The following is a 12,491-nucleotide window of genomic DNA, read 5'->3' as shown; positions in this document are numbered from 1 at the left end:
AAGTGTTGGTGTTGACCCTTAAAGCCCTAAACAGCCTCGGCCTAGTATACCTGAAGGAGCGTCTCCACCCCCATCGTTCTGCCCGGACGCTGAGGTCCAGCGCCGAGGGCCTTCTGGCGGTTCCCTCATTGTGAGAAGCAAAGCTACAGGGAACCAGGCACCCGCCCTGTGGAACGCCCTCCCATCAGATGAGATAAACAACTACCTGACATTCAGAAGACATCTTAAGGCAGCCCTGTTCAGGGAAGTTTTTAATGTGTGACATCTTAGTGTATTTTTGGTCTTTGTGGAAGCCGCTCAGAGTGGCTGGGGAAACCCAGCCAGATGGGCGGGGTACAAATAAATTATTATTATTATTATTATTATTATTATTATTATTATTATCAGCAGCAGAGTGTGTATAAACGTGTCCCACTCCATTATGCCCTTCGTCTTTTGGTTGTTGCCTGTACAGAGAAGGGAGGCAAAATCCTTAAACGATTCAGATAGAATAAGTTGAGGAGAGTACTACAGAAGAGATTCACTCAAACTTAGAAGAAGTAGGATATGATCCCTTCATGTTCTGTGACAGTTATAATTGCTATCATTAGCTATAATGACATAAGGATAGCTTTTTATTATTGCCCCAAAATATAGCACTCTGTGTCCATATGTTATATTCTATGTGGCATATGGGTATAGTATGTAATTTGCTAATTATACTTTCACATGGGTGGGCAGTAGCAGAATGTCACTTTTAAATTCCCAGGTAATGCTGTGCTGTATGGAGCTGATTCTCTTCAGATGAATTCTTCCCGGAATACGTTTGTTTCATACTCTTATAAACAATATTGTACTTTCAAAAGATGTTATTGCAAGGCAAGTAGTGCTTCTGTAGGTATATTTAATGCATACAGTTAAGAGTCCTTTTTAGTAGGCATTTCGGTATTTCAATGCTTACTGTAACAAGATAACAAAATTAGAAGTACATTCATTTTACATGTCATTTTCCTTGTTCTCTGGGATTTTTAAATGACAGACAACTTAATTTTGTTTTTAATATTAATTTCTGCAACCAGGCATGGAGTTAAGATGAACTTGTGATTTTTATATGGATGAATTTGTGACATATCTAGCAGCTGTGTTTCATGTAGTACCTGACTTGCTTATGCTTTTTGAAAATATATTTATGCCAGCTTTCCTTCCTGCCTTGTTAGAATTTGCTTAGAGAGGGCTTGTAGTCACTAGAAATATACTTAACATTTAAAAAGATACTGTATTAAATATATTTGCAAACACACATTTGGGAATGTTCTGTTTGCTTTCTTGTGATATATAGGTGCAGCCATTGCTTCCTGTGTTTCCTACCCCAAGCCAACTGTGGTATATATAGCAGAGCTTTACCTGCATATCTTGATAGGCAGGTACAGATGGGTAGCCGTGTTGGTCTGCCGTAGTCGAAGTAAAAAAATTCCTTCCTGTAGCACCTTAAAGACCAACTAAGTTAGTTCTTGGTATAAGCTTTCGTGTGCATGCACACTTCTTCAGATACACAGGTGTATCTGAAGAAGTGTGCATGCACACGAAAGCTTATACCAAGAACTAACTTAGTTGGTCTTTAAGGTGCTACAGGAAGGAATTTTTTTACTTTGATAGGCAGGGTTCCTCCAGAGGCTTACCCTTAAATATCAATTGGGACAGTCCCTTGTGCTTTCCACAACCTAAGCCCATTCTCGTCTTTTCTTTCTTTCCTCCTGCTCTGAGGGTTTTGTTTTTACAATCAAGTTGCATACAAGATTTGTAAAATAAACAAATAGTTTAACGTCTGCATCACTGTGTCCCAGTACTGCCTTATAACTTTCCATAACAACCCCCCAAAAAGCAATTCCTATTGAAAATTAGCCTTGAGAGATGGTGAAAACCAGTGACATTTCATACACCCTCCTTTCCTTGCAACCTGGAACAGCTAGCCAATTGGGACCCAGTTATTTGTAAAAAGAGGGACATTTTGTGACAGGTACCTACAATTAATTCCAAGCACTTGATTGTTGACACCTGTGAATCACACACAGAGCCCGCACCACTGATGAAAACAGCAGCAGCAGCGAGTGACCTTGTCCCTATGGGACACTATCAGATCCAGGCTTTGAATAGCAAGGTATATTTAACTTCTTCCTCTCCCCCCTCCCACCTCTGCAATTCCAGTACAGACAAAATTCCAGTTCAGGTGATGGGAAGTCTATGTGACTCTGTTTCTTTGTTACCGCTCACTGAAAATGTAGTTTTTGGGGCTGCTGAAAATTGAGTGAATGTTTATTTTAATGCCTGGAGCTGGCCTCCAACTTCATTAAATCTTGTGTTCTTAGGAAAGGTGTGTTTGTTGAATATCTGCCTCTCTGCAGCTTTTAAAAGCACAGGAGTTCTGTTAAGAGAAAAGGTAGTAACCATGTTGTTCCCTGAAGACATATGCTCTGAGGCATCTAGCAGCCAGATTGCTAGTTTTTATTTTCTGGGTCTGTTGTTTTGAGTTTACAAAAGCCATATATGGAAAAAAGAGGGGGGACACAATCCTGTGCACTTAGAAGCAAGTCCTGGTTTAGCTTTAGAAGCTCTGGCTGGAAGCTGCTTCACGTACCACCGATATAGCCATGCTAAGAAGACCTTTACCTGATTAATTTTTGCATGTCAGGTTGCTGTTAAAGGCATAGGAGCAGGGCCAGTAATAAAAATGGGGACTTCTAAAACTGCCGTCTCCAATACTTTCTTGGGAGCGAGCCTTGCTGCATTCAGTACACATTCTAAGTAAACATGCATTGGATTGGGCTGCATGTTGCAAAATAACTCTGGAGGTAATATTTGCATTATACTTCTGTAGAGGAGTGATGTATTTTCACTACTGTGTAAGTACTAATTATATTGATGAGGTATGACTTGGCATTGATTACTTTCACAATCCTATTTTTTAAAAAAACAAAAGCAAGACTTGCAGTGTCCAGTGGGATTTATTCTCATATGAGCGTGCATAGGATTGCAACCTTGCAATGTTCCACCTACCATTAGCTCTGTTAGCCTTAGCACTTCTTACCATAAGCTGCCCATCCCTCTGCCCCACCAGCCCCTATTGGTGTTAGCTGCCTTTGCCCTTTAAATAGAAAAAAGAAGGGCAAAGTGCTTCTAGTTTTCCTCAGTTTTAGATAGCTTCAGCCCAATCCTATGCATGTTTACCCAGAAGTAAATCTCAGGAGGCCTTTTTGGACATAATGTTCCAGACTAAATAAAACTATAGTTCTGTTGAGCCAGGAACATTATGTTCGAAAAGACTCACAGAAATTTACTTCTGGGTAAGCATCCACAGGGCTGGATTGAAGTTGTCAAACCATAGTATTGAGAACATTGGACCTGCATGTTCCCCCTTCTTCTCCCCCCTTTGGCTCTTTCACCCGCTGACCTCATTGTCTTGATGCTTTTAAACCAGAGCTCCGTGTTACTTCTGAAATGGGAAACTCTCATTTAAATAGATGAGGATGGAAATTTCAGAGCCAGTGCATAAAGGGGAACATGGTGAGCCTCAGTGCTCATTGCTGACTTACTAAACTATGGTTTAGTAAACTAGGAACATTATGACCATACAAGATCACTGTGTTCAATGTAACATAAGGTAAAGGGACCCCTGACCATTAGGTCCAGTCGTGACCGACTCTGGAGTTGCGGCGCTCATCTTGCTTTACTGGCTGAGGGAGCCGGCATACAGCTTCCAGGTCATGTGGCCAGCATGACTAAGCCACTTCTGGCAAACCAGAGCAGCGCATGGAAACGCCGTTTACCTTCCTGCCAGAGCGGTACCTATTTATCTACTTGCACTTTGACGTGCTTTCGAACTGCTAGGTTGGCAAGCCAGTAACTTATTTCTCCCAATTAAGAATTCATAGGATAGCAGACTTAAAACATCCAATTTTGAATGCATTGTTTTAACCAAGTTTCATTTAAATAAATGGGATTAATTTACCAGTATGAGGAAATGACTGAGGCGACAATGTAAACAAAAATGGTTTCTAGCTAAAATTTCAAAATCTCCGAGCTGAGGACAGCTGAGTCAGTCACTTGGAATTTTGTTTAAAAGTATTTTTCTTCTGAAATGTGAATCTTGTTTCATTGTATACTGCTGAACTTATTTTTCACCACAGAATTTGAAAATACCAGTGTTTGGTTGATACCTGAAAATTTTGATACTTAACCCATAGGAATATATCTACAGTATTCATATCCAAAGCAGCTTACAAGATACTTCAGATATCTCTTGTTATGGTCATTCAGCGCATGTCCGTTGAAACTCTGCTAAGTCTGTATTTTAAGATCTGAAATTGAGAACCTTAAAAATGTAAGGTTACTTAATATGAACTGGAAGTACTGTTGAGTTAAAAAAGCAACATTTCCAATACTTTGGGCATATGACCCATTTATATAATACACCCACAGATCAGTGCTACAGCTCATCAGATTCAAACCAAAGCTGTAAATTCAGATTATTGGATGGCATTTTTTGTTAGTGTTTGTTAATATCCTCACTTTTCTTAGGTGCTTGTTAGCATGCTAAATATGTCTTTTAACAGCAACCCAAATATTTCTGGTAAGCAGCTATTACTTTGTATAATGGATTGATTTTTTTAAAAGGCTTTTTAATTCCTAGTTTCTAAAGACTAAAAAGTTGCATGGCCACAGAGGGTTAACTGAGACCGTTCTGAGAATATGGTAACATATGAAAGCAGTTATGGGTTGGAATTGTTTATTTTCCTACATTGTTAGTCAGCAGTGCCAGTATACGAGTTTCCTTGTGGCTTTTAGTGGAAAATGTTGAAGGCTCAACAGAAATCTTACGTTTTAAGTGAATTAGTCACACAAAACTGGCATCGATATTCTGTGAGGGCTGCCCCAAAGCTGCTTTTTTCCCTCCCCCTGCTACAGGAAGTTGCATCCAGAGCAGTAGCTCAGTTATTTGGTAAGTGTAACATGTGAGCATTACTAGGCATTTCATTCTGCGGATCTATTGCTCTGTTGGAATACTGCTGCGGGTGCGATTTTTGTGTCCTGTTAATGTGTTCTGTAATGACCTTTTTAAAGCACTAGCTTTTTATACCGTTTGCGGTACCATCTGCTGCATGAAAAATCCTAACTTAATGACAAAATTTGGATAAATAGAGCATTTAACGTGAAGAACCACAGGACTTGCATAGACACAGATCTTCAAATAAAGAAGTTGGCTGAAAGATGATGCGTGGAGCCTGATTTTCTCCCCCCTCCCCCCCTTTTTTACATCGGTCTGAATGAAGGCTATAATGGAACCTCTATTCACACAGTGATCAAAAGAAGCGCTCGAGTGATGAACTACTTCTGCAGGAAAAGTCTAAAGCAATAATTCAAGTGCTTGTGTTTGTGGTGTTTTGCTAAAACGTTGTTACCGGCATTTATATCTTATGTGTTCGTTGTTGGAGCAGCTAGCTAGAGCAATGGTCTGATGATGGAAAAGAAATGTTCTGCATTTCTTTTCTGACTGATGGAGTAGCATTCTGTGTTACGGTCTGTTGGGGAATCTAGATTGAAGAAGCAGTATTATTTGAGTCTCATTGTCCTTTGTTGTCTGACTCATCACATGTAAATGTACTGCAGCTTAGCTGTACATTGCAGGCATTTTTACATGGAGAAGAAATGTCAACCTTGGAGCTTTAGTGCTGAATAACTGTTGAGTTATACGTTGCTTTTTGTGTGATGGACTTTTGATTTTAAGGCAGTAGCATTTTTAATTGCGGAATGATCATGACCTGGAACACTTGGGGCAGTCATGTATGCCTTTTTCGGTAGAAATCCTGCTACCGTTAACTGGAGGCTGACCTTGCTAGAGTGGGGAGAGCTGTGATCATCTCTGCCAGAGCAATTGTCTCTTGTTTCATTCTATACAGAATGGTGTTATGTCGTCTATAACAATGATTTTACTGTTTAGGTAGTCTTATTCTGTAGAAATTAAACAAAAGCAAATTGGCTGGTGAAAGTTCAGAATTTTTATATATACTGTTGTAATTTCTACTGTAAGAGGATATTTTAGTAATTGATTGCTATAAAGTAATAGCAGAACTATTTTAGCAGAACTTTTTATGGAATATTTTGGAAAACTTCATTAGCTGAATATGTTGTTGAATTTGACAAATAGAATATAATTTAAGTTATGCCATTTTAAATATTTCAAAACAAAGCACTAGTGTTTGTAAATTATGTTTGAGAGGAAAAGAACTTTCTGTGCTGTCTTGGCTATCCTTGGGACAAGGCTGTTACAAATCTAATTTTCTCCTTCAAACGGGTCGAATGAGTCGTGTGTGTATTGTTGTTTTGGAGGAGGTGGAAGATGATTCTCCCACGTTTATTTCCAAACTGCCTCAGGAAAGCATATCTCTACATCCTTCAGCTTCAGGACATTGCTTGGTAAGAGGTTCTTGCTAAATATGTCCTGTTTGTAATTGTGGTTCAAGGCTCCATTGACTTGCCATAAATATGAAACTGTAGCTGGTATTTATTTTGCTGAAGTAGTTAATATGGTTGTGTAGATTCACTTCTGTGTCTAACGATAATCCTAATGAATGAAACAAATTCTCTAGATTGTTCCTTTTCAAATCTTAAGGGGTGCTCCAATCATTGCTTTCAAAAGTAAATTGACAAAGAAGTGAATTTTGTAGCAAATTGTTTCTAACACAGCTCTTAAAATAATTGGTTATGTAGTCTTTCAAAAACCATATAGTATATTCTGTAGTAAAGCAAGTCCCATTCTTTAAAAATATGGAAAATAGATCATGTGATGCAGGGCTACTAGTCCAGCAACACTGTAATAGTGAGTAGTTATTATTTATTGCTTTGGCAATAATGCTTTCAAATGTTTATGGTGGTGGTTAGCACATGTAGATATTTTTAGAAATAGATGTGTTTGTCACCAGATCATGTACTGCACTTCCTTATTTGTCTATCACATTGCATGCATGTGTCTAGTTGTTTTCTGTTTCTTTCAGAAGGCATTCTGCAAAATTAGTATGCCATAATCAGGTATTTTTTATTTTTATTTTGTATAGATAATTAGTGCAGTATGGTTGTTTATGTAGAAGAGCATTTTAAAGGAGTGCATTAGACAGATTTTTAATGAAGTATTTGTGATATGGAATGTTTTGGTACTCGTCTAAAACTGTGGTGGAATAATTACACCTGAATAGCATTGAAATTAAAATGCTTTCTCTGTTTTCTTGTATTTTAGCCACCACTTGTTCAAGCTATATTTAATGGGGACCCTGATGAAGTTCGTGCACTAATTTTTAAGAAAGAAGATGTTAACTTTCAGGTAAATGCCTTATTTTTTGCTCATAGATTTTATTTTATTTTGTTGTCTTTTTCTTCTTATCTGAGACACTCCAGAAGTCTTTGTAATAAATTTATTGATATACGAAATATAACTTACCCTACTACTATTCTGTCAGATTTTACCTACATTTGGTGGTGAACTAATTAATCTGTTTAGCTTAAAGAAACACTTGCCTATCTTTCTTTAGTTTTTAAGATATTGTAATATTAAGACTGCACTAAATTGCCACAAAGTTACTAACTCAAATATGGTTTCTCCACCACATACCACTATCCAGCCTCCAGTTACTAATAATCCTTACCCACACCCATAATTCATGTTGGTGTTCAAGTCATCTCATTTTAGCCCTTTCATAAAACCAAGGAAAAAGATGGGGGACAGAGGAATGCCAAAATGTTTCACTTTTTAGAGCTGGTAAACTGGATCAGGTTTCCTGCTGCTATGTTGGTTGTCCAAACTACTCATAATGTGACCTGTTCTTTGGCAGCTGGATAGACAATTGCAGGCCTTTTTTCCTGTAGGTGCAAGAGGCTTTTTAATATTGCAAAATCAGTCTAATTAATTTTCCAGCAGCCACTACGTTTCATGTACAAGCGGGACCTGCAAAAAATAAATAAATGTGGCATTGCGGAATTTATTGTTCAGCCACCCCTGCCTTCTTCCTTGATAATTCATTCCATTTCCCCTTAGTTTTCTCTCTTATTTGTATTCTCTTCCCAACAACCAGTCAGTATTCCATGCCCACTGAGCATGCTCAACCTGCTCATTGGAATGTTTTGTGAGCTGTTGTCCCCTGATACTTCTTTCTTGTGCCTGAGTGGTTTTGGCTACATATGAACTGGCCTTAGGAGAATTAAGATAATGATATATGATGATCCAGTTATTATATTCATGCATCACAATTCTTTGTATATTCACTTGGAAGTGTCACATTTAGTTCAGTGGGACCTACTCCCAAGTAAGGGTGCATAGCCTTGCAACCTTAGTCATGCAGTTATTATGATCATACTAATTATCTGATGTTATATGATTTATCGTCTGACTGCTGTTAGAAACAGGATGCCTGACTAGATGAGCCCTCAGTGTGAGACTAATGCGGTGTTATACATGCTTACTCAGGAGAGAGACCAGTTTAATTCTGCGGGATTTTTTTGCTAGAAAAATGTGGCCTGTAATTCTAATTCCAATTTTCTGGGAGTAAGATCCATTGAATTCAGTAGGACTTGTTCCAGAGTAGAGATAGACACTGGGCTTTTAGTCTATCAACATTCCAGAGGGATATGGTTTTAAGTACTAATCAGGTATTTAGCATACAACTTATTTTTAATGCTGTTTTACAAAATATGATGGGGAAATTATGCTTTATTATGACTTTTAAAGAAGTTCTTACTGTATATGAGGAAAATAGTTAAAGGTTTACTGGCAAAATCTTGGTTCAATCTCAACCTGACTAGAATTAGTCACTGAATTTAGTGGTTGTTACTAGTGGTTTTAAAACAAATGTATTCTTTGTATACTGGGTAACTTTTGTCATGATGGGTGTTGGCTGGTGAAAATGTGTAATGAAAAATAAATGATTGAAATCAAATGTCATTGAAACAGGGCTGCTAATTAGAATTTTAAACCAGTGTTTCAAATGCAAGATCTAGTGTACAGTAACTCTATTATAGTTGTGTGAGCCAGAGCACAAGATGCTTTCCAAAAGAACACAAGGATTTGGTTGTAATAAAGCCTACAGTGAGGATAGGCTCTGTCCTAGTTGTATTCTTCTTTATTCTGCAAGTTATGAACAAAACAGGAATTGAGTGAGTTGTGATCCAACATGTGTAATAAAATAATACATGATTAGGGTCAAACCATTCCCAATTTGTCCTCTGTTCAGTTGGGGGGTACAGGCAGCCTCCTGTTGACATGTGTTCCATATGTGTGCAACCGTGTATACACACATCATGCTGAACCTGGAAATGTCATAAAGACAGCACTAAAAAGGTAGAATGGGGTGTTTGCAGGCATTTTCAAGGGGTTTAAATTATACGTGATTTCACTGATGTGAGCAGTGCCTCAAAACGTAATCCTTGCATAAATGGGGGGCTGCCTGTATTGTAAGTGTTTCAGATTTTCAGCATGTTAAGTAGTGTGTTATTTTGTAAGGTAAATAATGCTGAAGTGCCAATTGATGGTGGCACACAGATTACAATGAATTATAATGCTTAGTTGCTGCAAACCTTCCTTGATGGTTGTAGGCTAGCGCTCTAATACTAGAGTGTGTCCTCTGAGGTGTGCACAGATCTTCTGTGGTTGGGGATCTTCATTGAGAGACTCATGCTGGGGAATTTTGATAAAGTTTATCTGCTTATAGTGATAGGGCAAGCCATTTGTGGAGGAGGAGCTCTTAGAACTCCCACGTGGATAAGGGTTGTGATATTTTCATTTTGGGGAAATGTTACATTCTTCACTGTTTGGGTTGTCAATGAACATAATTTAGTCTGGAGTAAGCAGGGTTTTAGTTGAAACTTTGGAAGAAAGATTCTCCCCTGCTAATTATGAATAAAACTTGACAACATCCATAGGAATCATACTCAAGTATAATTGGTGAAGATACCGTAAAAGCACAAGCAAGCGCAGTTGCTTAACTTCATCGGCTAGGATCTGTGGAGCTTGTTCATGAGTGGAATAAATCCTGAGTGGGTGGGTGTTGAGTATTTTCCTTCTAGCTGCATCCTGGAAGGAAAATACAAGGTAAGGTGTAAGGTAGGAAGGGATGTCAGCTTCTGGGTGCATGTGATGTTCTTCCTAGTTCTCTAGATCCTGGTCACTGTGCAAGAGTAGCAAACATCCAGTGCTCTGCTAAGGCTGAATAATAGTTAAACAGTAGTCTGTTAAAGTTGTTTCCTGCCTTTGGCCTAAATTTATTCATTGTTGTCCACTCATCAGCCACTGATGTCATTTCCGGGAAAGTAAAAATTTGTTCTAAATTTTTACCTTGTTTAAGCTTGAGGCCATGCTATTTTGCATTTTGTTGGAGTCACCATGCATGCTCTATAGTTATAGAAACAAAGCAGGATGGAACCGTGTGCAAAGGCCCTCCATTGTGGATTGGTAGTTCACTAGCACAGAAGAGACTTTTCTAAAAATAAACACTGACCAACATAATGTTTCTAGACAAACATGATTTTTCATTTCCTTTTTATGTAAAGATGCCAACAAACTGATTAGCCATTTCCTCCTATTTAGTAACGTAAGTTTGCACTTACTTAGAAGCGTTAAAATAAATAAAAAGATTTTAAAATTGTCCAGTAGCTCATGCACACGCTATACCCAGAACAAACTTAGTTGGTTTCTAAGGTGCTACTGGACAATTTTTAAAAAATATTTTCTTCGACTGTGTCAGACCAACATGGCTACCTACCTGAATTTAGAAGAGTTAGAAACTGAGATATGAAAGTTAGGAGCTAATGTAATTCCTTGTTGCAAAACGCGCCTAGAACAATGGGAGTTTTGAACGCCGTTTGCACTAGTGGAATATTTTACTGTTCTGTGTGAATAGTGGAATATTTTTCTAGAGGCAGAGAGAGTCCTCCCCAGTTTCCAGGATGGGATAGTTCACACATGGTGCTAGGCCATGATTTAACTCTATGTGGAGAAAACTTTGTGAATCCAAGAGACTCCTGCACTCTCCCTTCCTGGACTGTCAGGACAAGGATTTCTGCTGATATTACTTTCTGTCTCAATGAATCTCAGCTTGTTTATTTACATTTGTATCTCACCCTCCCCTCTAAGCAATCCTGGGGTAACAAACATCAAATGCTATACAGTACAGTTTAAAATAAAATTATTTTTTTTTACATATTTTAAAACATTGTAAAGCCATTTAAAACATTTATAATATCTAAAATAACAACCATATACCCTCAAAATTATTAATTTCACATTTACCATGGCTAATATCACTCATCAAATGCCTGGGTAAATATGAATGTTTTAACATGTGCCCTGAAAGTCAGTGAGGGATATAGGTGCCAGGAAGGCCATTCCACAAATGGGGAGCCATCACTGAGAAGATGCAGGATCCTTTCAAAAAGATGAATCTTCACATTCATGAAAGCGCAGCACTTAAAATATTATGAAATACAGTGGTACCTCTGGTTACGACCGCTTCTGAGTATGAACGCTTCAGGTTACGAGCTCCGCTAACCTGGAAGTAGCTGCTCCTGGTTGCAAACTTTGCCCCAGGGTGCGAACGAAAATCACGTGCCGGAGGCGCACGCGCAGCAGGAGGCTCCATTAGCAAAAGCGCGCCTCAGGATAAGAACGGTTTCAGCTTAAGAACGGACCTCCGGAACGAATTAAGTTCGTAACCAGAGGTACCACTGTAACTATCATTGCAGTATTACTTGGGCATGTCTAAATTAATGGTAAGCTAGATTGTGGAATAGTACTGATCTGAGGCACGTGTAATTTTCATCTGATCTCCACAAATGTGCAGAGAGTGCAGATATTGTAGTTTTGCTGGAAATTGTTTTGGAATGGAAATGAACATCATAGCTGTCAACTTACAGATTTGAAAATAAGGGACCAGCAGCCAAAATAAGGGACCTGAAGCCTCACCTGTTCCAGGCACTCCAGTCTTCCTGTCCTCCTGCAGTCTGGTCAAACTCATGCTGGGTAGCTTCGAGAACACTGTCCAACCAACTTTGTAACCAGAGGTTCAACTGAATAGAATCTGAATCACATGCACCACAAGGCCTATGCAGCCTCAGCCTAAGATGGCTCCCCGGCCTGGCTTTGCACTGCAAAGTTTGCAGCAGCACGTGCAACAAATAGCGTTCAGCATTCAAAAAACCCCTCAGCTTGCATTAACTAGCCACACACAAGGCATGTAAGCTCCACCCCCCAGTCGTTCTTAGACTTCTTATTGGGTGAGCAACACAGCCAAGCAACACAGTTGGAGCCTCCCTCCTCCCTGGCTGGCAGGGAGGGAGGGAGAGGAGCTGCTTCCTTTGAAATTTAAGGGACATCATTTAAGGGACATTTAAGGAACGTCTATCAATAAGGGACAGCAGTGGGACATGGCGCTGGAATAAGGGACTGTCCCTTCAAATAAGGGACACTTGACAGC

General features: G+C 39.0%; 1 protein-coding gene across 2 annotated transcripts in view; it reads left to right on the top strand.

Moving 5' to 3' along the window:
* ANKRD28 (ankyrin repeat domain 28) overlaps window positions 1–12,491 on the top strand; it is an 86,648-nt gene that overhangs the window by 26,405 nt on the left and 47,752 nt on the right. The window contains exons 1-2 of one of the 2 annotated variants that reach the window (XM_080974623.1): window positions 4,988–6,450; window positions 7,268–7,351. In XM_080974623.1, coding sequence (XP_080830749.1) covers window positions 6,334–6,450; window positions 7,268–7,351 — 201 coding nt within the window. In that variant the 5' untranslated portion in view covers window positions 4,988–6,333. Of the gene's footprint in view, window positions 1–4,987; window positions 6,451–7,267; window positions 7,352–12,491 lie in introns of those variants that run through there. The other variant, XM_080974624.1, reaches the window with a different exon arrangement.

The sequence above is a fragment of the Podarcis pityusensis genome (genome assembly GCF_964106645.2).
Source record: "Podarcis pityusensis genome assembly, chromosome: 12".
Taxonomy (NCBI): domain Eukaryota; kingdom Metazoa; phylum Chordata; class Lepidosauria; order Squamata; family Lacertidae; genus Podarcis; species Podarcis pityusensis.
This window is presented reverse-complemented; position numbering and strand designations above follow the sequence as displayed.